The sequence below is a fragment of the Cyanistes caeruleus genome, chromosome Z (assembly GCF_971803275.1).
Source record: "Cyanistes caeruleus chromosome Z, bCyaCae1.hap1.1, whole genome shotgun sequence".
NCBI classification, from domain to species: domain Eukaryota; kingdom Metazoa; phylum Chordata; class Aves; order Passeriformes; family Paridae; genus Cyanistes; species Cyanistes caeruleus.
Genome location: NC_141732.1, coordinates 4,094,974 through 4,122,022, shown reverse-complemented (window position 1 = coordinate 4,122,022; position 27,049 = coordinate 4,094,974). Strand labels below are relative to the sequence as shown.

At 41.9% G+C, this 27,049-nt stretch overlaps 1 protein-coding gene and 2 long non-coding RNA genes across 3 annotated transcripts in view; 1 reads left to right on the top strand and 2 right to left on the bottom strand.

Moving 5' to 3' along the window:
* The window catches only part of LOC111941861 (uncharacterized), a 35,759-nt gene extending 32,429 nt beyond the window's left edge, over positions 1 to 3,330 (bottom strand). The window contains exon 1 of the mRNA XM_023945075.2: positions 816 to 3,330. Within this exon, the coding sequence (XP_023800843.2) occupies positions 816 to 1,388 (573 nt within the window). The 5' untranslated portion in view covers positions 1,389 to 3,330. The remainder of the gene's footprint in view (positions 1 to 815) is intronic.
* Positions 3,036 to 26,666, top strand: LOC147647995 (uncharacterized). The gene is made up of 5 exons (XR_015280232.1): positions 3,036 to 3,255; positions 18,311 to 19,046; positions 19,963 to 20,070; positions 23,806 to 23,860; positions 25,074 to 26,666. It is a non-coding gene; the product is annotated as an uncharacterized LOC147647995 (long non-coding RNA).
* On the bottom strand, positions 20,835 to 21,197 carry LOC111941872 (uncharacterized). Its single transcript, XR_002870318.2, has 2 exons — positions 21,112 to 21,197; positions 20,835 to 21,014 (listed from the first exon to the last, which is right to left on the bottom strand). It is a non-coding gene; the product is annotated as an uncharacterized LOC111941872 (long non-coding RNA).
* Positions 26,667 to 27,049: the final 383 nt, after the last annotated feature.

The following is a 27,049-nucleotide window of genomic DNA, read 5'->3' as shown; positions in this document are numbered from 1 at the left end:
CCAGCGGGGTGCGGTTGTATCCTGGCAGTAATACGTCCTGTCTGCGCCCATTCCTCATGGCCACAGGATCAGCATGGAATCCTTTCCGGAGGAGAGGAAATGGCCTTGGAGTCCAGCAGGGAGGAGCTGGAGTCGGTGTCCCTGCAAAGGGCCGAGAGCCGTGTGGCTGCGGCCCTCGGGGACCCGGTGCAGGGGTGCCGCCGGCGGTGCCAGGCTGCCGCCGGGAGCCGATGACTTTCCAGGTGCCTTTCCGGCCGGCCGACGGGCCGGGGTGCGGCGCTGAGCCCCGGCAGCGAGGGTCCCCCTTCGGGTGCCGCTTTGGGGCCGGCCGCAGGGCTGTCGTGTGCCCTCGGGGAGCCGGCCCGGGGGTGCCGCAGAGCGGCCGGGGCCGGCTGGGCCCGCAGGGCCAGCGCAGGCCGGGGCAGCCCGTGCGGCTCCCTCGGGGCGCCGGGCAGGCCGCGGGGCAGCCGCCATCTGCAGCCCGGCGCTGCTGGCAGCGGGCGCTGATCCTGCGGCTGTGCCGCCAGCCAGGGGCAGCGGAACAGCCCCCACAGCCCCCGCAGCGTCCGCCTCAAGAGCCAGCGGCCTTTCCTGCGGGGAAGCGGCTGCCCAGGAGAAGAGACATCTTCCACCGTGGCTTGGGCTGCCAGAGAGCCGGGCCCAGCACAGAGCCGCTCTTGCGGGCACAGCTCGGGCTCCTGGCACTCCACCCAAGCTTCTCGAGGGACAGGCAGCAGGATTCCCTCTCGGGCTAAATCCGCCAGTCTCTGCTGCCTGGCCTCTTCTCCTTCCTCGTGTGGCTCCAGGACACTCACCTCATCCCAGTCATCATCCTCCCGCTGCCAGGCCTTGAGCTGGCTGCTCAGGATGTCGCTGCATTCCCCACTGTCCTGCGCCAGCTCTCGGTCATTGTTGTCATCCCAGCTGGACCTGGAGGATTTTCTCTTTGCTTTGCCTCCAGTCACCTCCTGGCCAATGCACTCCTGCCTGGCTGAGGTTTCTTTGTCCCTCCTGGCCGCTTCCTGGGACAGCTCTTGCTTGCGGCAAGCATCCCAGTCCGAGAGTGCCCGGTGGCTTGTGCCTTCTCCTGGGGACAGCCGCTGCTCAGGAGATTGTTCCCAGTCTGAGAATTCCTGACTGTGATCGCTGTCCGCCTGCCACGGCTCCTGCTCCCTGCACTCGTCCCACTCGGAGACAACTGGGGAGGGCTTTTGGTCCCTGCCTTCATCCCAGTCCCGGCAATGCCAGTAGCTCCCCCATACTTGGTCCAGCTCTTGCTCAAGGCCTTCATCCCAGTCAGAGAGCTCCTGGCAGCTCTGGGCTTCTCCTGGGGACAGCTGTTGCTCGGTGCAGGTTTCCCCTGGAGTCCCTTGCTGGAACTTGTTCATTTCTCCTTGGCAGAGCTCTGGCTCTTCCTCAGCGCAGGACTCCACAAAGAGAGAGTCTGCATCTAAGGCTCCTCTCCTCCCTCTGCTTGCCCCCTCAGCCTCCTCCTGCTGCTCCCTCAAGGTCTGGGCTCTCTGTGAGCCGGGCCAGGGCCTGGGGGCTGGGAGTTGGGCTTTGCCTTCTCCTCTTCCATGTCTGCAGTCCTCTGGCGCACACAGGTACCTGGACACAGCCGCTCTCCCGGGACTGACCCGAGCCCCACAAACCCTTTATATACCCCCAGCCGGGGTTGGGGCTCTGCCATGTCACAATGGACTTTAGGCATCACAAGGTCTCGCATCACCGAGGGCCCTGATGCATCGTGCCTATGTCACAAAGGCCACCCCGGCACCCCGTGCCTGTGTCACAAAGGCCACCCTGGTACCCCGTGCCTGTGTCACAAAGGCCACCCCAGCACCCCGTGCCTGTGTCACAAAGGCCACCTCGGCAACCCGTGCCTGTGTCACAAAGGCCACCCCAGCACCCCGTGCCTGTGTCACAAAGGCCACCCCGGCACCCCGTGCCTGTGTCACAAAGGCCACCCCGGCAACCCGTGCCTGTGTCACAAAGGCCACCCCAGCAACCCTTCAACAGCCCAAGGCACCAGGAGTGGCCTGGAGCAGCCCAGGCCTTGGGGGCTCACTGCCCCTTCTTCTGAGCTGCTCCTTCAAATGATCAGGAGCGGCTGTGGCCAAGTGAAGGTGCCAAAGGATCCCGTGTGTGTCTGTTTGAAAGACAGGGGCCTGCTAAGGGAGGCAGGAGGCTTCTTTGCAATGGAAAATGTAAACTCCCTCCCTCCCAATTGTTATCCCTTTGAAAGGCGCTCTCTGGCAAAGATAGGAGGACAGGAAGAACAGTTTGTGCTGCTATTTGGTGAGGAGGGAAGTAGCCCCCCATGGAAATGATTTTACTGAGAGGAGCTGCTAAGCGAGAGCTGCCTCTGTGCCAAGCAAAATCCCAGAGCTGGCTAGCTGTGGGAAGTGACTACCTATTAAAGCATTTAAAAAGCTGGATCCACCTCTGTGAGATTGACGTTTTGTAGACAGGCAAGCCTGGGAAATCTCTGTCCTGCTTCCACCTTTGAGGAGGTACCCGGCTGCCGGTCAGGCCGGGTCCCGCTGCACTGCGGCCCTTGCAGTCGTGCTGACAGTGGCCGCAACAATCCTTAAAGCTTCAGGGTCCCCTGACACCTGGGCAACCAAGGAGGAAATTAAAGGAGCGGGTTCGCTGGAGTCCCCAAAACCAACTGGAATAGGAAAATCAAGTAGGGATGAGGCCCATAAAGCCTGCGCAGCGCAGGAGCAAAGTGCAAAGACCAGGACTAGGGGCAGACACAACAATATCTAGGGGAGGTGTGAGGGCGCAGTCTGAGGGCGTGGGTCCAGACACAGACTGGGGTTAGAAGGATGCAAAATACTGCAACAAATTGCAACCAATTGGGGGAGAGATCCGGGAAGATTCTAGAAACATAACTTTCAGTGGGGTGACTTGATGAACGTATGAATTGCCATCAAGCCTTTGGCAAGTGCTTCCCAAGGCTTGAACTCCAAGCCTGCTGCTTCAGGGCTGAAATCTTTCTGGCCCTGTGTCCCAGAAGGGCTGAATCGCACAGGCTCGGCCTAGCGGGGCAGGGCCGGCCCCGGCAGTGACCGGGTGGGGACGGGAAGCTGCGGGACCCCGGCTGAGGCAGGGTCGGACCACGGCTGCTCACACCTTGCCGAGCCTAAGCCATGCCCCGCTGCCGGCCCCCGCTGAGCTGGAGCCCGCTGGGCTCCAGGAGGAGCTCCGGGTGGGTGCAGGCCCCCTTGGCCCCGGCCTGTGCGGCACACTGTAATGGCGGCTCGGCCCTGAGGGGAAGGGATGGCAGAGAAGCTTTGCTTCACAAACCCCGGGGCAGCGGATGGCGGTGCACCTGCGGGAGTTGGGGACAGAGCAGAGCTGGCCGGCAGGAGGGATCGGCAGGCGGGGGCTGCTCGGCTACAGTGTAACCAAAACCGTGAGAAGCTCTTATAAACAGAGATTGACACTTTTTGGAAAGTGTATTCTCGGTTATTAAACAAAAATGTCACTAGTTTGAGATGAGGTCCCAAGATAAGCCCACGGCCCACTCGACAAGTCAGATAACTTAAATCAACAGCCTTTACAAATTTGACATGGCTGGGTGTTCCTCAGGAGTTTGGCTCCATCGAAGACCCTGACTCTTAGTCCCTATCCCTTTTTATAAGTTTGGTATCAGTTGGATCAGTTAATTTGGGATTCTTCATTTGATTTGATTTGATTTGATAAATCCAGGCTCTCTTATTGATCCATATCACAGAGCGTTGTACACCAATCATTTCTCAATAAGTCAAGTCCTTTTCATTTCTGGGATTCTCCTCCAATCAGTCCATTATGTCCTCCTTAGTATTTAATTTCCATAAAGTTCCCAAACTCTTCTCTCCATACCTGCCTCTACTGGCTAAAACCCCTCATGACAACATTCCAGTACAATCCCCGCATAACTTATAGAAAATTTATTAACTTAATTAAACATGAACTAATAACTTTCAAAGGAAGATGTTAGAATAGTCGTAACAAAGCAGCAGGAGCGGGGCAGCAGCCGCCCGGCTCCCAGCAGGGCAGGGAGAGGCCAGCTCTGGATCCCAGGTGTAACATATGTTGGTATCATTTGTGTTTTATTGTACATGTATAAAATCAGGTATAAAGCATTTTTCACATATCAAACACAAACGACTTGGGATTGCAAAACTGAAGGGAGGGAGGGCATATTCAAGAAAGAAGGAACGGGTTTTAAACTTGATTCAGAAAGATGAATAGGTAAGTGTAATGTGTAAATTAGTGTATATTTAATAAAAATTATAAATAATAAGTATAAAAAAATCAACAACAACAAAAAAGAAATTAGAACCAAATCGTAAAGCTAGAGAAAAGAGAAAAAACCTAAAGTGACTTCAAAACCTGCAAAACTTCGATCTACTTCCAGCCTCTTGGCCATAATTTCCCTATGGCCAAAAAATCCCTATGTAATTTTTGGTTTTTTCCATGAATTCAGAAGGCATTAACTATTTCCTTCCCTGTTAGGAGTTTCCATTGAGTAAATGATGATGTACTGTTTTACACATTAATTCTTCCAGGGAACAGGTAGTTGGAATGGTATCAGAATGGTTTAGGTCACAGGAAAAAAATTACAGAGGAATATAGAAGCATACAGCACTCAGCAATTGAGCAAGAATTTTTTTTAAACATAAATTAAGAAAGGACAGAATCTGATGTATTACCCATACTAAATCATCTCTTGCAAAAGGACAGGGGCATTTCCAGAACTGGTGAGACTATCAGAGGTAGAAGGCATTGCAGCCTTATCATGAACAGTCCTTTATGAGAACTGAGGGATGAGAACCAGAGATGTGTTCAGAGCCCTCCAGTAAAAAGGCTGCGAGGCTTCTAATAGTGTTACAAATCTATAAATCAAATGAGACAGGAAAAAAAAAAAAAAACCAAAACAAAAACCAAAAACAAAAAAAACACACACACACACACAAAAAAACAAAAAAAAACCAAAAAAAAACAACCTGAAAAAAGCCGCCCAAAATATTAAAAATATTAAAAAAAAATAGCCAAACCCAGGAAGATGCAAATTCAGCGAAGCAATAGTAGGTTTGTGGGACATCATCACTTTCAGCAGCCAGAGAAGGGGTGAGGGGGAAAGTTATGTAACAGACTTTGCACAAGAGGAAGAAATGGGATTTTGATTCTTAGTGCTTCTCTGGGTGCTGTCACAGTGAGAGGCCATGCTCTCAGCACTTGGAGCATTTTACCCTTGGCAAGCTCTCCCAAGGGGCAAACTGATTTTCAACAAGACAGTGAGGTAAAATGAGAGAGCAGTAAATGTCTTAAACAAGCAATGTATGTGGTGTGCACTGCTGTTCTTCTAGCACTGCCATTGGACATTTTAACACCCTGCACTGAACTATTTCTCTCACATGTGCTTCAGTTTTTCTGAAACATTTCAGAAAATGTTTCACATGCTTCCTTGTTCATTGTTTCAGACCAAACTCTCTTGTTCACTGCAGCATCCTCCACATTCTGATTCTAAATAAATTAGATCAGTGATTACCCTGCTACAAATCAAACCAGTCCACACTTGTTTGGTGCTGAAGTTCTGACCAGCTTTGTGCAAAAGGCATGGTGCAGGAGACAAACCTGCTCAGGGCTGTTTGCTCTGACTGCCCAGGTGAGGGTGAGTGGCAGGAATTTGGCATGGCCAGGTCTCAGCATCCCACAGGGAGAGAGGTTGGGCTGTTTAATCTGAGTTATTAATGGATTTCACTTCTTGTGTGGGCTCACAGAGCATGGCAAGGCCAATTGCAGAGTCAGAGGATGGCAAAGCAGTCTCCATGAGCTCTCTCATCAGCTACATGAGTAACCAACAACTCACCAGCCCTCCTCTTACTCCCAACTCCATCCACCCACAGTGGGATGGAAGGAGAAGCAAATCAGAAGAGAAAAATCGAGAAAAAAGGATAAAAGACAATTTAACAAGCAAGGCAAAGCTGCACACACAAACCAAGCGAAAATTTTTTGCTATCTCAGTTCTATGCAAGTATAATTCTATATTTCTATAAAGCATAGAAATGATGCTGCAGGAAGGAATTCTGCTTTTTATCTCTCCTGTAATCCCAGCATGAAACAGGAGTTAAAAAGAAAAGCAGAACAGAAGCAGTTTGATTAAGTGTTTTTTTTCCCTAACTCATGAGTTACAAGAGACAAAGTTTTTCTTATAACCAGTTTGAAATAGTATTTAAAGGAGACACCTTTGATATTTATAGAAGAATGAGAAACGTCAGAAAATTAAATCTGCAAATACTAGTAGCAGTCTGTTCAGAATTTGAGCTCTTTAAATAAGAGACACTTCTTTGCTGAACATGTTTTTCCTGTCAAACTTACTTTAAGAAATTATCTTTTTTTCTTTTTTTTCCTTCCAAAGCGCAGTGAGACACCACAATAAGTCTTCTTTAAACAGATTCTTGTTTTATTAAAGATAATGAAAGGTTTAGTTCATCTTCTAAGTGTGGTACCGTCACTCTGGCGACTGAGTAAACAGATATTTTAAGTGCAGATTAAGAATTACATTATTATATTCTCTACACAGAGAAGTGCTTGCTTTAAAACTGAAGATAATTATAAACAGATATTAGGGAAATGGTGCCAAAAGAACCTCAGCAAATTGTTCACTGATTCCTTGACTACAATTCTCAAAACCACATTTAATCTCCTTTGAAGAGAAGAATTGACATTTTTAATTTTTTTTCTTTTTTTTCTTTTTTTTTTTTTGTCTGGTAAAAGACTGGATTTAGAATGGTGGTTGCTAAAACAAAAGAAACTTAAATATGACTTGATTACAATCTGAAACAGCACCTACAGAGCCTAATAGAAGAGGTTCACTGACTCTGAAGCAAAGAGAATGATTGTCTGGCAGTTGGTGATAAAAAAATTAAATTTAAACATAAATCATAAATGAGAATAATTAACTACTAAAACAATCTGTCAGAGGGGGTTTTTTTAGGTTTTTTTTTTTTCCAACAGATAACAAGGTTTTCTTTAGTGGAAGTTTTCCTTTTTGCAGTGATTGATAACTTTGTGGAAAGATATTTAGAAAATGTTCATTCCTTTCCCCACATTTGAATTTTTTTAAAGGTATGTTTAATATTATCCTTCTTTTGCAAAAAATGTTATCAGTTAAAGATTAGGTACTTAACACCCAATCCCCATGCTCTTGTATTTAAGATTGGTTGAAACTCTTATGCAATAGCTTGAGACTTTCAGTTCTCAATCTCAGATGAAGAAAAAGGGACTCAGATATTTCATTTAAGATTTCTTCTAAGGGATTTTTTTTTCAACCAGCTGTAATCTGCATCACCTGGAATTTCCACCTCAAGGACAGACCACTTTCTAAAACACAGGATAAAGTTCAACGGAAAATTTTTATATTTGAGATGAGAACATAAGGATGAAACTCTTTGATGCTGTGAGTATGGTGGAAGACACATTCATGCATTTCCATGCAGCTGGAAAGGAAAAAAAAAAAAATCTTTGTCTTTCTACATTTTACAAGAACAGTATTAAATCTTAGGTGAGCTGGTATTTTGGCAATTCTTTGATTATGGAACTAAAGACAGGCACAACTTTTCCCTGTCCAAATGAAGATTGATGGTTTATGTACTTGATATTCAGATAAATTAAGACTTTTAGCAGTGTAACCTGGTATTATTACTGGAGATGTTCTGGAATGCAGATTACTCTTCCAAAGGTGGAAAGATCTCCAAGGAACTTTATGTTTCACATTTTAGCCTTAGCTAAATATAAACATATTACAGAAAAAATAAAAGAAAGGTAGCCCTTTCCTGAGGAAGTTCAGTAAGGCAGATGAAATATCATGAAATCCATTAAACACTTGAACATTGACCAAGGTTGCAGATATTTCAGGCAGAAATTCCTTGGGTACTTAGGGACTAAGCTATAGAACCAAATTCAGACTTTATTTCCATGCTACCCTACCTTCTGCTGCACATTCCTTAGCACTTGGAATTGCTAAATACAACAATTTTTTTTTTAAGCTGCTTTGGACAGTTTCTTTTAAGAAATAACCTAAGATTAGGGTTTTTTTATTTTTGTGAGGCATATTTTTGCAGTTTCTCTCCTTTGCTTCTTTGGTAAAAAATGTTATTTGTCTTTGGAAGAAATACACATGAAAAAAAAATTACAATCCCATTCGAATTAAAAACCTGACAGGAAGCTGTCAGAGCTGTAATTGTTGTCCTGAGCCCTTGCAAAGCCCGTGTTGCTCATGGGAATGCTTGGAAGTTCTGCTCTTAGTGGCAGCAGAAAACCTAAGGCAAATTACTCACTTTTGAGCAACTTCCCTGCCTTTGTCCCCAATTATCAAATATATATATTAATGGATATATTGCAGTTGTCTGGCACACTTGGAGGCATCCCATTTGCTGTTCACTAACACATCCATTTCCTTTGCTGCACTGTAAGCAGGTGTGTGGGTTTCCTGACTTTGGAAGAATTGAAAAAACCCAATGCATTTTGAGGAAAATTAGAGAAAAGAAATGAGGAAGCTTTATTTGCTCACAAAAATGCCTGATCCTTTAACAATTTTGTTAGGGTTTTTTTTTTGTTTGTTTGTTTTTGGTTTTTTTATTATTATTTTTTCTAAATCAAAGAACAAATTATACCTTCTGCTAGTGATCTGGACTAATTAAGGTGGAGATGAAAATAAATACAGGGCAAGTAGCACCTATAGGTAGTGCTAAGGTCAGTATCTTCTGTGCATAAAAGCTCTGAAATTTGATCTCATTACCCAAATTAGCTCTGGTCTCGGGGATGGTTCTTTATATTTTCCATTGTATTTGCATTGTTTTTCATGGGCAGTCTATGTTTTAGTTTGGTTCGGTTATGGGTTTTTTGTTTGGTTTTAGTTGTCTTTTTTTTTTATTATTCTTATTTATTTATTATTTATCTCTAAAACAAGAGGGGTTAATCAATGTTCAAGCTATTTATTTCATATTTAAACTTCATCAAAGCCTTCTCATGTTGGTTTACCTTAATTCAGTTTGCTACCCCTCTTAAATTGCATTGATTTTAGGCCAAATCTTGCTTAATCTTCTGGAAAACGTTTGCACACACATCAAAGGATGGAATATCATGAAGGCAGGAATATGAATGGGAAAGATGAGTGGCAGAATAACTGTTTGATCACAGTTGTCTTCCTAATTTTACTCAAAGCTCAGTTAACAGAGACTCTTGCAAGCTATGTTTCACATCGTTATACTGTTGCCCTTAGTTCCATATCTTGCACGTCTAAAAATAACAACAAAAATCCTTCCCCTTTTAGGATACTCTCGGTGAGTGCAATTCATGAAAATTTTAATTCCTCGTGGTAAAAGCTTCACTGAATGAGACATTAGCAGGCATGAAGGTTTTCATTTAGAAGAGTGCAAGATTTTGTTATAAAATTATAAAAAGATGTGCTGAAATCATAGGGAGTATTTAGAAGCGCTTGTTCTGTCAAAATTTGCAGGGATTTGGTAGCTTTACATGCCCTGTTCTTTTTAGGAGTCTGTCCTACAGAATCCTGAGTCCCACTTCTTATCAGCACACAATCAGAAGTCACTCTATTTATTTAATTTTTTAGGGCACACGATTTCTGTCAGCGTCACTTTCCCTTTCTAATGTTAATGTAATGATCTGCTTCCGTAATCGTGACTATTGTGAAGTGACTTTGGTCAATTTACACTTCAATAAGGCAATTATCTAGGTTAACACCTATGCTTAACTCCTGAAATAATTAGTTCTTTGAATGTCACGGGCAAGTAAGCCACTTTGTACTAAATGGGAAGTTGCAGATTGATTGTAGATAAATCTCTGGTTTGCTGGCATTTGTGCAAGAATATTTTAAGAAGGTAAAGATCTCCCTCCTAGAGACAATCACAGATAGAAGAGAAAACCTGATAGCATTTTCTATTTAAGGTTTTGCCAAAGCAAGAGAAAATGATAGAGAATTTAGATAATTTTATCAGTCAATTTTTTTTTTGTCCACTGGCATTTCTAACAGTTGCACCACCGATTCCCATTAGGAAGGGGAACCAGCAGCTTACAATGTGAGACTATTCCACACCTGTGGAAGAGGAAAAAGACTAGGACTGGAACAGTCTGGATGCATCTGTGGACAAGTGAAAGGAAAATTAAGAAAATAAAACATAAGAAAAAAGTGCTATTAACCACTCCTTGTTGGAAAGGAAGTGAGAATTGAACAGATGAACGTGACGTGCTTTGGAAATGAGCCTGGGGGTGTAGAGACGGTTTCATTTTTGTTTCATAAAAAAGTTCTCCTTTTTTTTACTTTTTCTTTTTTTTTTTCTTCAGCAGAAAGGGCATTTTCTGTAAACACTTAAATTTGTGCCAGCCAAAGGGAAAACAGAACTGTGTGTGCCTGATAGGAGGGAGAAATTCTAACCCATGCATTGTGAATTGAGAGCCCTGGGTTGCCTGAGGTATTTAGAGAGAGTTGTGGCTGGTGCTGTAAACAAGTGGAATCTGTAACTGAGTTTAAAGGACTCTCAGTCAGACTTATCCAGTGCTGACAACATTTGGTTTTTTATTTTATTTTATTTTATTTTATTTTATTTTATTTTATTTTATTTTATTTTATTTTATTTTATTTTATTTTATTTTATTTTATTTTATTTTATTTTATTTTATTTTATTTTATTTTATTTTATTTTATTTGACTTGACTTGACTTGACTTGACTTGACTTGACTTTAACTTTACCTTAACCTTAACTTTACTTTACTTTACTTTACTTTACTTTACTTTACTTTACTTTACTTTACTTTAACTTTACTGTTGTACAGTTGACCCCCAAAATTAAACCCTGAATTTGTGGCAATGGGGTTTTTTTTTGCCTACTCAGCTAGGCCTCCATGAGCTCTCTGCTAAATGTAACCAAGGGGTACAACACAACACAATCATCACTGTCCAGGGTATGATAAAAGGTTGATTACAGACACCTAGTGCCTAAAATGACAATTACAATTGTTTTTCCTTAGAATTATTAAAAAAACCTACTGCTACCCTCATTGCCTTTTGATAATGTGTTTAGTGTTTTCAACATGTAATGTTGATAGAATCTGCAGAGGAATAAAAAACATATTTAAGTGAAATCTTGTAAAATCTTAGGAGTATTTTATTCACATTCTTCTACTAGAGGTGTTGCTTTCTGTGTTTTGTTTTGTAACTGCTGCACATCAGAAGCTGATTGCTTTACAGTTGGAGCAAATATAAAAACTACACAATACAGACTTGTCTATTTGGCAAATATCTGGGAATTTTTGAAAAGGCAACCTTGTCTTGAGACACAAAGAATATCTGCCTAGGCAAGGATTTTGTAAATGCTTTTGTAATCAAAAACAAACAAACAAACAGACAAAGGCAGGTCAATAAATGTAAACTAAATTTGAGAGATAGTAAAGAGAATAATGAAGTGACTGGCAGGGTTGTTCAGATAACATAAAGTGTTGTGGTTCTGCTTAGTCCTGAATCCACTGAGTAACTGCAGGCTGCTCACAGTTGCTTTCTAATGCTGCTTAATTCATTTCTCTAAAGACGCAAATGTGAGTTGCATGACCTCCCAGATGTGGGCTTGGAAATGCCAGCAAAGACAACACCTCTGCCATGTCACTCACATTCCGGGTGATCTGGGGATAATGCTCTGGAGAGGCCCTGGCAAACATATTTCTAGAGCCCTTTGATCTCATTGCAGAGAGCAAGGCGTGTCTACAGATTCTTCTGAAGGCAGGATTTAGTTAATTGCTCTTGCACAATTTCTGGTTTGTCCTCTGAGTGGCAAAATAGTGATTTCCACACCTAGTGCAGCAAAGGACAGTGTGTCACCTGTCATGTCTCCAGCTCTTTCAGCAGGTACAAGGTGCTGTGTTCATGGGAATCATTTCACTTCTACTGTGTGATACCACAGGACTGATATCTCAAAACAATTAGCCACAGTCTTATGTTGATTTAAGGTGATGCAATCCTGTCAATGTTTTCCTTGTGCTTTCTGTAGGAACAGACAGGACCTGGCTCACTGTGCTGCACTCTGTTCAGTCACTTGCAAAAGCTTGTGTAGTAACACTCCTAGCTCAAAATAGATTCAATGGCTATAACTCAAAAGGAAGAATCTCACTCCTGGCATTTAATTTCAGAAGGAATAAGAAATTCTGTAATTGGAGGGGTTTTTCCTGCCCATACTACACATTTAAAATCTCCAGAATCAGAAGGGCAAACCCAGGTCCCAAGGAAAAGTGTCTTCAGAAGAATAATTACACAGGGGAATAGTTGGAAAGGAGAATTTCCCTAAATGAAGCTCTGCCTCCTTCCCTGGCCACCAGTGTGAACAAAGAATATCAGAGCTACTGCAAAACCCTGTGGATGCTCTGGTCTTTCAGTGTATCAGGGTCAGTGGATTAGGAACTGCCTAAGTTGGATTTCAAATCTCAGGGACCATATTTATAAACCATCCATGTTCCATCTTCTGTGAGTTTCTCCAGTCCCTCCCTGAAATTTCTCTCTCTGGATACCAGTGTCCATCCTGCTGGGAATATCTGGGTAATGCTGATAAAAGAAAAAAAAACAAACAAAAAAAAAACCCAAAACTGTTGTCTTAACCATATAAACTCACATGTTCATTTGTAAGCAGGTGAAGATGAAGAGCTATTAATTCTTCTGTCGCAAAGCAGGGTGTAATAGCAAAGATAAACTCCAATTATGAACCCCCTTTTTAAGTGACCACAGAACACCATGCAAATAATGAGTTCTTGACTACCTGTCATATAAAGTGAGAAGCAATTGAGCAGATATTGTCTGTAACTCTCATTTGAGGTAGCAGCATAGAAACCTTTTGTATCATCATGCCTACCTTTTTCAGATTATCAGAAATCAAGCCAGCTTTCAGCCCCAAGAGTTTGAAGACAAATCAAATCTGGCAGAAGTAGCATTGGTTGTGTGTTGCAAATATGGGCCTGAGTGGGTGGAAAGTGTACTTTCACATCATGACTTTGTCCTAATACTAATAATGTTAGACAACTCTTAGAAAAGAAAGTTGATGTCAGCAAAGATACCCCTAAATTTGGGTGCATTTAATTATTGGAACATCAAAAAGGCTTTAGACACATTGTCTTTCCAGCAAGTAGACATGAATGAAAATTATTAAAAGACTTCTAGTGGTGAAGAAACTTTCATAACAATGATAAAAAGGGACAAAAATCTCTGATAATATTAGTTGATATAATTATTATTATTTTTTTATTGCTTGGTTAAGATAAAATGTAATTCAGATAGCCTTACGCCAGACTGCCACAATAAGCTCTGCAACTGCAGAAAGCAGTAGTATTCTCAGCCTAGGATGACAAATTTCTTTTGTAAATGGGTCAGCAGTTGAGCTTGCATGTGATTTAATTTCTGCAGAGGATCCTGGTCCTCTTTCAGTCTATGTTTTTAAACCAGTCACCTACTGGTACGCTTAATTTAATTTCTAAAAATTTCTACTTGAAAAAATGGAAAATATGTTAATTTCATAGATTACTTTTTTGAACTGAGTAACTTCAAAAGCTGTTCAGCAGCCCAAGACCTTTTTCTCCTCTCTTATTACCTTCTGCAGTGACAAAACATTTAAATGACAGCAGTTTGTTAGCACTGGTGTGAGCTGAACATTAACAATGCTTTGCATGCTTACATAACCATATTTATAGTGCAAGTCTGGTAGTGTGAGTCTCAAATAAACCTGGCAGGATGGTGCCTGCTGTCTTTGAAGAGCCAGAGAGTTTGGAAGGGACTGAAACGTGCCCACAAAACCTGACTTTGTATTTGCAGACCAACCATAAACAAGCAGTGGGGTTCCCTTCAAACCAGAGCCTTTGGGCAGCTGGAGAGAGGTTGTCTGAGAAAACCCCTCATAGAATCTCTGTTCCAAAAGTGAGAAATCATCATAGATTACCCTGAAACGCCTCTGGAAAATTCTTCCTCTAAAACTTAGCCAGCTGGGTGAGAAAGAAGCGGGAAGGCAAAGGAGGTTCTTGATTTCTGCAGAGGGGGAGAAAAATAATTAAATCTCCTGATGTCTCTCAGTGGAATTATTCAAGTCTTCTGGTAGAAATCAGCCACATCCTAAAGATATTTTGAGTCTTTGTGGTGCAGGGGAATGCAAGGAGGTACAAAGAGTCAGAGAAGAGGCACTGCTGGCTTGGTGCAGCAGCTGATGTGAAAAGAGGTCTGGGACTTCCAGCACAGATTCCAGTTGAAGGGGGAGTCGCTCCCAATGCCAGGAAGGAGGACTTCAACTCCCAAACAAATTAACTACAGTTAGTAATTAATTTAGCCTTAATGTGCAGTAATCTCCAGCCATATGCAGCACAAATGGAAATTAGTACACAAAGCTGGTGATGCAAGAGCTGTTTGTTTACAGGAGGAGAAAACCAATTGACTTTTCATCCTGTTGGGTTTCAAAGTGTAAAGCAGAACCAGTGAGATGCCAGCCTTCACTGCTCAGCAAATCAGATATTAGATATATTAGATATATCATGCCCATAGGTGTATCAGCGATTTTCACCATCTCAGAGATAAGGATTACCAGAGAAATTGAGATGTCTGATGCTCCATGTTTCATTTTGCGAAAGAAAATTCCCAATAGCATATCAAAGTCGTTGAAAAAATCTTAATAAAAATATTTGGGAGTTGGATTTTTTTGTTGTTGCCTGCTTGTTTGATTTCTCAAAAATCCAATGATTTTTGAAAAATCATGTTCTGAAATGTGTCCATTTTGTGAAACCTCCACAAGAATTTGTGTTTCCTTGACATTTGCGTTTTCAATGGAGTCTAGATCAAATTCCAGGCCACAAAATCCAGAAAACACTGCTTTCATGCTTTTTGGTAGAGGGAAAGCAACATAAAATGGCTCCTATTCAGCTGTCATCGGAATTGTCTTTTCTTCTAAAAGTATTAAATTCTCAGGAAAAAAACACTAAGTTTCCTGTGGAAAGTAAACACGCTGTCTGGGGACCAGAAATGAGATTTGAAAGTTAAATTTTCCTCTCAGTTTCCATCAACATTTTTCTGTCAGTGCTCATAAAGGCTGAAGACACCCCATAGTGCACTTTTAGCAGATTTCATTGCTTTGATGTCCTTAAAATGCGTGTCTTTGGGGTGAAGAAACTCAGGACTGGAGGAGTAGAAAATAAAAGTGTCATAGAGCTGGTGGTAGAGATAGGAGACCTGGAAAATGATTAGTTGCATTTAGAGCTTGATTTTGTGACAACAAACTCCCAGTCAGTTGTCTTGGGTAACATATATGGTAAGAGAATAATGCTGAAATTGTCACTTCACTGCCAGTCTGCCATCCTTTGCCTGGTGAAAGGCATGTTGAAATCTCCCTGGTTCATCACTGCCTTTCACGGTGCATTTCTGCACTGATTTTATCAGCTCCCCTTCCAAGTCACACCAGACCCTCAGATCAACATCCAAACCTTGATTCCATCCTTTGTTCATATTGCACTGAGGCTCAAGGAAGGGAGGAAGGAAAGAACAGAGAACAAAAAAAGAGGAGAGAGGAAGAATGAATAAAAGTGAGAAAGAACAAGCAGAAAAGCAAGACGGCAAGAAAGAAAGGTAAAATAAATTGCACAAGCAATGAAGAAAATGCAGGAAGGAAAGAAGGAAATAAATAAAAGAAAAGCAAAACATAGAGAACCAAAGCAGTCCCCTGTGACTTCCTTTCAATGGAATTTCGTTGGAAAGTCATTTAGCCCAAAGGGTTATAAGAGTGGATTCCCACAATGTCCTGATGGATTAGTGTGAATGACTCATATATTGACTTTTTCCAGTATGTCTCATAAGATTTACACACTGGGCAACCCCAGAATTAACTTTGAAGTGGACTTTAGCTTTCCCAGCCTCTGAATTAGCTTCTGGCAATGACTTATTTTGGTGGGGATAAGAGTGATTTTGTTGGCTTTGGTTTTTTTTTTTATTTTTCATCAATACAGAACTGGAGCCTTTGTGCTTTGCAAGCCCAGCTGCTCAAGCTTTGTTCGAATTGTTTGTAAACAGCTCCATACACCAAACACAGCTTTGTTCCTTTGCTGAGGACTCAGGGCACATAAACTTAAATAAAATAAAGCTCTCACTGTGTAATGTGAGTCCAAGTTTGAGGACCTGTCCTCCCAGCCCTGGAAGCCTGATTTGCAATGCTGAAGTGAGTTGATGAGAGAAATCTGTGGGCTGCAAAGAGCTCAGACACAGGAGCTGTGGCACATGCTGCACTACCAGTTACACATGGTGCAGCAAAAATGGGGTTTAAAGTGTGGATCAGGCTCCACGTTTGCCCTGCTTTCACAGCCTGAAACCATCCTAAATCCTGTCTGTCTGTGAGTGGGGCACAGCCAGTGCTTCCCCCTAGGATCAGCTCAGGCAGTGGATCAACTCCACCACATGGCATTTGGCCCTGTTTGTGTTGTCACCTTCCACAGCTTTGGCTTTTCTGGCGTTATGCACAACTAATTTCCAACATTCCCTCACAAAAAAAAAAGGTTCAGTTTATGGCAGTGCCCCGGGAAGCCTGGCCTGATGCTTCCAGGATATGCAGAATTTGAATAAACACTGACTTCACCAACACACACAGCCTGCCATTCCCAGCCACTTGTGGAGTGACTGAAAGGCTGAAGTGAAAAAAAAAAAAAAGGCTGGTTCTTGATGACACATCCCTGATTCAGTTGGTCCCGAAAAAAAAAAAAAAGCAGGAGGTTTCTTTGCCTAAACCTGCCAGTGGAAATCTGACACCGTTTGGTGGTTAGCAATGAAACGCTTTATTAAACTTCAATCGCTCTTTGAAACCGAATGGTTTCGATTGCCACACAAAATGAAACTGCTGTCGTTTGCTCACTGCTGGGATGTTGGCTAGACAATTCATTGAAAAATGCATTGTAGCTGCAGCAAACAGATAGCATTGTGCTTCTAATTAGTTAAGTGGAAGTAGCCTGATTTCCACCTCAAACAGGTACCTGCCTCTCCTGCTATCTCTTTCAACCTGAAAGCAAAAATTCAAAAATAAATCACAAAACTCCCAAACAAATCTGTAGTCTTGCTTAATAATAAAACAGATGGTGCCCATACAGAAATGGTCTCCTACCTATGACTCACTCTTTTCCCATTGAAAGTTAGGCAAAACCTTCTTCACTAATATGTAATAATTACTCTTGAAAAGCCTATTGAAAAATATCCTTTTCAGGGAATATATTTGTCTCATAGAAAAGTCACCTGCCATTTAATGACTTTTTTTAATCTGCCACAACACTACACCAATACCTGCCTACAACCAGGCACTCCACATAAGAAAAATAATCACCACATACGTTGAAAACCAGCCAGTCTGAAAGGTCAGAAAGACATAACAGAAAACACATAAAATGCTGGATGACTAAAATAAACGTGAGTTCAGCTGAAGCCAGGGCCTTGCCAAGAATTTTGGAGCCACGTCTGGTCATGCCTTTGTTAAATCTGTATGGCCAAATGCCCTGGCAAGGGCCTTTCTGAGGTCTGAGCAGCCTAGAATGCTGGGCATCGGATATGGAGAAAACAATTAGTTTTGTTTTTTTTCAAGAGTTGTTATGTGATGTGATGGCACCAAATCCTCCAGCATCTGGAAGCTCTGCTGAGGCTGGTGTGCCTGACAGGAGGCAGCATGGCTGGGGCAGCTCTACAATTCCCATCTTCTATATTGTCTGGGGTTTGCTTTGTTGCAAAATGTGATACTGACAAAAGCTTTATTACAGGTCCATGAGACAAAGACTGCAGTTTTACAGACAGACACTGCTTTTGTCTGTGATTTGACACCAATTACAGCTTCTTGCCCTATTTTCTGCCTCTCAGACAGTTTTTGAACTGTGGCATTGTCTTATGTTTCATCTTTCCACTACTCAGTTTCCTCATTAGTCTCTTGAACTGTGCTGAGAGCTGGAATAATTATGATGCTGCTGAGTCCTTCTTTCAGCTGCAGAAGGGCATTGAAGGACTGAAAGGGAGTGAAATTCCTCCCAGGGAAGTCATGCTGATTTGTCCCTGTCATACTCTGGTTATATGAATGGGTAAATCCCAAACTGAAAATATGTATTTTTGGACACGTGTACCAAAGGTTTGAAAGTCTTCATCAATACAGAGACAGCAAAACTAGGGAGCAAAAACAGAAAAATGTATTTTTTATTGCCATTCATAGTTTATGAATATTGCCATGTTTTATTATTAAATTACCCTTTAAATATTTTTTTCAGATTTTAATCCAGATGGAGAATCTTATGAAACCAGTGCCTTTCAGAAGAGTTTGCCACACTGGGACAAGAACATATTCCTGCAACATGACACCTCTCCAAAACTGACCTAGCTGTATTCCATAAATAAAACAATAAAATAGAAACAAAATAAAACAAAAGAATAGAATATGATCTTGAGATGACTTTTAGATCCTTTTCTACTTAAGAGGATCCTAACAGGAAACTTTCTTTCCCAGTAATTGATTTGAACTCTATTGATGAGTAATAGAACTCACAAAAAAAAAAAAAAAAGAAGAGAAAAAAAAAATTTAAAAAAACTTTAAAAATTTTTAAAAAATTTTTAAAAATTTTAAAAAAATCAACATTTCCAGCTAATGAGGGTTCCTTCATCCTGCACCTTACAGAAAACTTTGTTTTAAGCACCAATTGGGCTGCCAATAAATTACTCAGAATTTAATTTTTTAAATAAGCAAGAGTCAGGATCTCCTGGACTATGTATGAACCACTGTGTTTCCCTGCTCTGGAATGAGGCTCATCAGGAATCCCTGTTCAGTCACTTTGGAGCCAGCTCTGGGATTTGGTAGAGGCTGCTCAAGACTAAACATTTCCAGTGAGATCCTTTGGGCTCATCAATCAGCCTTTGCAGTGAAATGTTTTTCATCAGTTTGCTTCAAATCAGCTGTAATAACCTACAAAGAGAGAGATGAAAGCCCTGAAAGTCAATAAAACAACTACTGTAAGTAATTTTAAAATACTTACATTAACAAATGTTAGCTGAACGCTTTTAGAAGGAAATATTTCTGCAAAGGACACCAAATCATGACTGCAGCTAAAGCAGGATGATTTGGCTTAACAGAGTCTCATTCCCTTTTCCTGGCAGGGTGTGTGCTGATGGCTATAATTTAATTCTGGAGCCAAATCAAGGCAACTCATCACGATACATCTGCTGAGTTTTGAGTATGCATGGAGCAGGCATGTGTGTTTTCCTGAAAGCTTTTCCTAGAAGCTAAATGCACTGCAAAGGTTTATACATCTGTTGTGTCATCTTTTGACACGGCCGATGAAAGCCAAGGCATAGCCCCATGCAGGAATTTTGGTTGGGGGATAGGTACTGGCAGAAAGGAAGAGAAAATATTGAGAACTTCCATGGCAAATTATGAAGCAATATTTGGCAGATAGCAATTTCCAGTCACAAATATATTTGTCTTTAAAATGGCTTGAAGATTGTTCTTTTTCTCTACTGACTAACTGCATTCTTTGCATAATGAAAATAGTGGATGAATGAGTGGCATGTGTGAGTTCGTGAATCTTTTGATGTCAACCAACAATGCAGATATGCAAGTATTTCCTTTTATTTGGGGTGTTTGTTGAGGGTTTTTTTGATTATTTGTGATGATAACATCAGTTTGGAACTGACCTAGACAACAGCAAGAGAAGGACATTATAATGTCCAGCCTATCATTACCTGCTGATTGCTTTTCTCCACAATGAGGAAGCTCATTAAAACATCAGCTTCAGGCTATCTCAGCAGGAATTAGGAATGGTAATTAGACACAGCCATGTGTTTTCAGTTTAAAGAATTCAATATTTGAAAATGTAGGGTCACAAAACGAGGCGAAGGCAACCATTTCTAAAAACGCAATGTCCTACAGAGGAAGGAAGTCACACCTGTTACCAAGTCCAGCCGTGATGCCCTGGAGAAGTTATGCTTTGTGGAAGCTGTGTGAGGAGGACCTGCTGAATACACAATTTCCTCCAAGGTAATGTTGTTCCCTTACATTTTGCATTGTCGTTTTCTGAGCCACAATTTAATTGCACTTGGAAATGGACCTTGGCTTTGATGGAGGACACATCTCCTGAGGTGCAGGACCAACACATGGTGACCAGGACAAGCAAAGACAGCAGGAGCTACTCATCTTTGCCAGAAAAGAGGAGAAGGCACCAGCTAGAGGATTTGGCAATCAACAGAAAATGGGAAGTTAGGGAATGCTATTGGATCTCACTCTCCTCCATGTGGTGCTAGGAGGGCTGCAGTCCTAACATACTTCTGTGGCTATTGCTGCCAGATTTAAATCAGTTTGTCGTTTGTATTCCCTCAGATGAAAAATGGGCAGAGCCCTGGTGGTGGAAGGATTTCAAAGGCATGTTGGGATTTTTTTCTTTCTTTGTGTACCAATGACCTTGCAGAGAAAACTAATATTAAATCTTCAGTACAAGACAGAAAAACGCCATCCAGGTGGGCTCAAACAAATCTTCAAATGCTGGAGACTTCCAGTGCAAGTGGAAGGAAACCTGCAAAGATAAAACTTGTCCTCAGTCTTGCTTGATTTCCCCCTCATGGCATTTCTCAAACTACAGTAAACAAAGCATTTATGTGATGGGGTGTAAATTTCTGTGTCCTTCAACAGCTGGTGTTACTGTTCCCAGCAAAAGTTTCGTTACTTCAGCATATTTCTCCAGGCGAAATACAACAACAAAATAAAGTGTACATGCATTTCTCTAAACAAACACACACATGCATGAATCTGTTCTCGTTAGCCATTGTGTAGGAATGTATTTCTCTCAATTAGCCTCTAACCACGCTGGGGATGAAGGGATGTATCTGACAGGAGGCTGCTGTGTGTGCGTTAGTGCTGACTGTTCCTCCGCTGGTGGAATATCTCCAGAGCAAACATCGCCAGTGGAATGGTTGCTTTGCATCCTCCTGAGAAAAAAAGATGAGGAAAGGTGTCTGTTAGTTGTTATCAAATATCAAGCAGACAAAAAAACGCTATTTTTTTCCTCCTCCTGCCTCTTCTTACCGAGGAAAGGAAAACCGCCTTCACTGTGTGCTTCAGTCCTGTTTGCTAGGTCACATTACATTGGATTTTAGTGCATTAATCTCCAGGATTTAATGGTAGGGTTTCCTTTCAGCATAGGTGGTAGGTCCTGCCCATTTGGATAATTCCTCATTTACTTCCATTTCACATTTGTGCATTACTGAGCACAACTGTTTCTTCACATCTGAAGGAAGGAGCGATTTCTCACTCTGCTTTCGCAGACAGAAGGCTGTTGAGCACCAGAAATCAGGGAAGCTGGCTGGAGGTGCCACACCAACACGGAACATAATTCAAAGTGACCACGTTGAAGGCTGTTTTGCCTCACCTAGAGGAAGGAAGGAAGGAAACAGTTTGGAGGCACAAGGTTTTGGAAGACAAGGTGTTCCTACACTGAAGTTCCACAGCTCACTACAACCACTTCATTCACAAAAAGGCATTTTTCCTTAGTGCCACTACAAAGTGAAGGGGCAGAGGAAAAATCCAATCCCTCAGATATTTAAAGCTCAGCATTTATTGCTCAGACATTCCTGCTGCCTTCTGAGTCAGCCTTACACCCATTTTGCCATGCAGGACTGACCATTATGCAGAAATTACCAGGTTCTTCAGCCTCAGGAGACTGAGAACAATTTAGCTACATTAGCACGTTATTTTCCCCTCTGTAATTAACTCTTCCGTGCTGACACTGAAGATCATTCACTTGCCAAGGAAGAACAGCTCTCTAAAAATATTTGCAAAGAACTTTTTCCTCTGCTGCTCTGCAGTGAAGTTCAGTATTTTTAGGCTGCTTTTCTTCTGAAAGAACACTTCCACCCTCAAGACAGAAGACAAGGGGAAATCGTATCTCCTGCTTACACGCCTTCTGTGGTGCCCCAAAACATCATGTCATCCTTCATGCTGGTACATACTGTGCTAAAACAAAAAACAGTATTTTGATAGCAGAAGATTTTGAGCCATTAACCATTTCTCTCCTTAATCTGGTGGAGGGGATATAGATTTGCAAAGCAGGCTGAGGGCAGGCTGAATTTGCAATGAGCTCTGACGATGCCAGTGAAAACCTGTTTCCCCAGAAATTAATTCTGAAAAATGCCAGGTTTTAGTCCAATTGCTCATGCAGTACTGCCATCTCCTGGTCCCTTCTGCTGCAGCTCTGCTCGGGCAGCAAGAAGCAGCTGGGAAGAGCCTGCTAATCCCAGCAGAAATAGTTTGTGCCAAATGCCTACCTGGATGCGTGAGCAGGCTGTGCTTAGGTCATCTGACAGAGCCTGTGGGAAGAAGATTGAGGGCAGAAAAGGATCCTGCCAACACATGGACTTAGGGAATTTCCAAAAGGAAGTTTACCCTGAAAAGGCAACAGTCCAGCCGTATTTTCAAACAGAAAATGAGCAACAATGAATTATTATCTTCACCTTAAAAAAACAAACAAAATCCAAGCGCAAAATACAAAAGCAAAAATAAAATTACAGTTAAAGAGTGGCTGGATTAGGAAGGGGGCACAAAAGCAATTAAAAAGCCACTGAAGTGCTTTGTGAACAGCCTGACTTTCAGTTTAGCATTCTCCTCCTTCCCCAAAGACCCACAAGCTGTAAATGCATGGTCCCCAAAGGTTCCACTGCTCAGTGTTTTAAAAGCACAGAATGCTCACAGCAAGCTGGTGGGGGATAAAATGAGATTTGAACTGCGTGGGATCACTGGCAAACACCAGCAGAGCCAGACTGCAACTCCCCAGGTTTATGAATCACCTGCTGAAATCAATGGGACAATGAACCTGCTCAAGATTACACATGTGCTGACGTCTCTCCCTGAGTCAAGGCCCTATGGTGGAGAATAAATTACCCAGCCAGATACAACTGACGTATCAAGGGAGATGTAAATTTGAGATTGGGGTATCTTGATTGCCCTAAGATGCTGAAGGTGCTGTTGGGATAATACACAAATAATCCATTAAAAATCTTTTCATCTCCCAGGCTGGTCTGCGAGTTGTTGACATCAGAGTTGTTGCTGAACAAATATCCTTTAAGGCTGAGATGTGATTTCTGTTAATAGATATGGTGGATAAACTTGTGCCCATACCTGACTGGTGACCCCAGAGGATGTTCAAGTAGTGCTGGTGCTTGGGCCATTTTGTATGGGCAGAATTTTGTTTGCCATCATCAAAAAATTGGGAAGCACATTTGCCATGCTTCCACCAAAGCTGATTTTTTATTAGGCATTCCTCTGAACATAAAACTTAGATGATTTTTACTAATGACCATTATTATTTGCAATATAAAACTTACAGTTTTCCAATTTACAGAGATGTTTAGAAAGAAAATCTTCCTCCTGGCTCATTCTTCACTTTTCAATTGGCTGAGAAGATTTTGAAGTTTAATAGCTATGTAGTGGTAAAAAAAGTGCCTGATCTCTAGGCTTGAAACAGTATTTTGACCAGAAGGGTTGGGTTTCCTTTTTGTTTTTTGGTCAAGAGGCTGGCCATTCACTGCCTTTCATGTAGCAAAAGCTGCTTTCTGTACCACATAGCCATCACTGCACTGAACACTTATTTTGCTGCAGGTAGGAAGTCAAATGTAAGAACTTAGTATCTTACATTTTGCCATCTGGATCTTCTGGGCTACCACAAATGAGGGGTTTTTTTTCAGTTTCTTACCATAATGTAATATTTCCCTTGACAATTTTTAGATTAAGTACACCTTTTCCTGTGGATCTGAAGCAGAGAACATGCAGTGAAGAAAAGGCAAGTCTCTAATTTCATGTTGAAATGTCAAGCTACTCTGGAGCTGGGCTTTCTTCTTTGCTTTCCTGTTCTCACATACTTTATTCACTTCACATTTTTCCTTCTTAGGAAAGCAGGTGAGTCCCCAGAAGTGTGTGTAGACTTTTTAGTTCCATTTTGGACCACTGCAGTCATTTGAAACATCAGTGGACTTAAAGAACCATCTTCTTCAACCACGAGTCAAATGTCAGCTACAATAAATAAGAAATTCTGACCCTGGGGACCAGAAAAATACTGCATCATGTCGTTATTTGTTTGGGTTTTTTTTCAAAGAAAAAGCTCTGGGGTACCAGATAAGAAATTAGCCTGCCCATATATGCTGGGCTCCAAAATGCCACCAGAAAGAGTCAACCTGTGTCTCAGCAAGTCTGCCTGTGAAATCAAAGGCTGGGGAAACAAAAACCCTCCCCAGAAATGTGGAGGGATATCCTGTAGCTGATGGCTGCTTCATCATGACCAAATTGAGCTGATTCTGCAGAAACTTCAGCCTGAGTGACTCCTGTGCACACAACATCCTTCAAAGGGCAGCATTTTCCAATAACAAATAATTACCAAACACACAAGCCAGGCATCTTCAGTCTGTAGGAGTGGCACTTCTCAGAGCATCTGGATGGATGCTTTTAAAAGCATTTTAGGCTGTCAGAATTGTACCAGGAACCCTTGTGAGTGGAACCCTTGTGAAAGAGTGTCACATTTTCCTCTTGAAGCTGTAATCCCTTCCCCTGGCAGGCAGGTGATGCCACATCATTTTACAGAGCTGTACAGCTTCAGATTGCAAGAGCTGTTCCTATTAAAAAACAAACAAAACAAAACAAAAAACACACCCAGGGAGTGGCTGGGGAAGAGCTGAAATGAGTCATGGACCATAGCAAGGTCCTTCCTGCCATTCAAGACTGATGGGTCAAATTCAGGAGAGATAAAAAATTTGAGGGGGAAATGAAAAAACATTGTCTAGGGGAAAAAACTCGCTGATCATTGCAATTTTGTTTAGAGTTGCAAAAATAAAGGTTAATTCAAGTGATAATAACAGCCATTAGCGTTTATGATGAATGAAATTTATAGTGACTACAGCATTTGGGCATACTTGAATAAAATTAGTATCTACAGTAGCTTTCTATGTCATGTGTTGAAAAGGGAGTGCTTTGTTCTCACCTGATTTTTGTATGTTCCACAGTTTTTGCCTTATGCTTTGCTGGAGGAGATGAAGGGATTGATTTACAAGACATAACTTGCCAAGATTTGCAGAGACGAAAGAAACTGAGCTAATTATAAGGGCTTTGAAGATAATTCAAATAATTCGTCAAACCGTATGGTGGAATATCAGGGAATAATGGCAAGCTGGAAATATTCAGCAAAATCCTGAGGCTGTGAGAAATGTGATACCCCATTGCTAACATTTCTGCTAGTGGCCTCATCTGAAGGTAATTTTGAGCACCATTCAAATGCTCCAGGTTTCGCCACATCCTTGAAGCACGGACGGAAACCCAGCTTGTCCCGTTTTTAAATCCATCTGCAATCCAACCTTTCACTCCTCTTTCAGCTCCAGCAAATATCATCATTGTGCAATGGATTTATCTAATCAAACCTGTTCAGCACACGCTTGTGATGTACCTGTGCGGGAAGGTGCCAGGTGATCTCACCGGGTTGTGCGCACGTTGGGGTGAAGCACCCCTGACTCACGTCTTATCAATGGCATTTTTCATGCCTTCACCTCCCCAGGGACACAACCTCCTGGGTAAGTTTAGCCAAAGTTTGTCAAGTGTGGCTACTGGAAGAGGAGCTGCCTTAGGAGAAGGGGTGTGTGATCTCAGGGAATGTTGCACAGCTCCAGATCACAGTGCAGGTGGCAGAAGAAGCACTGGCTTGTTGCTTCTGGAAAAGAGTGAAATCACTTTTTTAGGACAGACTAGAAAGTGCTGGTTTAGTTGGATAAAGAGTCATGGGAAGGAAACACACAGATTATGTGCCATTAGACAGACTGGTGTCTGTTGTGTGGAATTTCTCACTGTGAACTGCTTTCAACATCAAGGAGAAAAATGCATAGGTTTTATTCACTTCTAAAGTTTGGGAAGATATCCAGAAAATTACTGTTATAAATTTCATATTTTATAAAAGATTGTGTGAACAATGTATACTGTTTAAATTTTGGGGAGTTTAAATCAATTTATATACTCTTTTCCCAAGTGGCAAGTAATAAAACAAGAGGAAATAACCTCAAGCTGTGACTGGAGAGGTTCAGATTAAACTCAGGACTAGATTAAATTTAGATTAAACATCAGGAAAAGAGTCTTCACCGAAAGGGTGGTCAAGCATTGGAACAGGCTGCCCAGGGAAGTGGTTGGGTCACTATTCCTGGAGGGATTTAAAAGATGTGTGGATGGGGCACCTGGGGACATGGATTAGTGGTGGCCCTGGCAGAGCTGGGTTAATGGCTGGACTTGATCCCAAGGGTATTTTCCAACCTAAATAATTTTATGGTTCCATGATTCCACACACAGGTTGATGGATACACCTAAAGTGTAATCATATTTTTTGACTGACTGCATCTCTGAAACAACAATTGTAAAATCATGAATATCATAATATTTAGGTACCGAGTACCTAAACTTTAAAAGCTGATATGGATGTGATAAATTAATCAGTTAACTCTAAATACATTAGGCATATCTATACTGTACCCACCTTCAGAGCATTACAAGTAAATTGTTCAAAGAAATACATAAAGATATGTATGATAAAAAAATAAAGATGCATTGATTCATATCCAGGAATTTCCTTGGATACTCTCTTTTTATCTTTATCAGAGAGGATGTGAGGAAGCATAGCATCAAAAAAATATATTTATTTCCTTTAAGATGCTTAAAAAGGAACAATTGGAGCACAGTGGTTTAACTGAGACCATTCTTTCTTGGAAAAGGATGTCTCATCAGAGAAGAGAGTATCCTGACACAACCAGGTTTGAGTCCACCTGGGGAACTTGAGTATACATGAAGTCCATAGTACCCTGTTGTCACTACACTCCCTGTCATGTTTGCAAAGTTATGGCAGTCAAAGTTCCCAGTGGCTGGGGAAAAGGGAATATCACACCCATTCTTGAAAAAACATAGAAAGGACACAGAATTATTGCCTCTGTGTTGGAGAGACATGGAT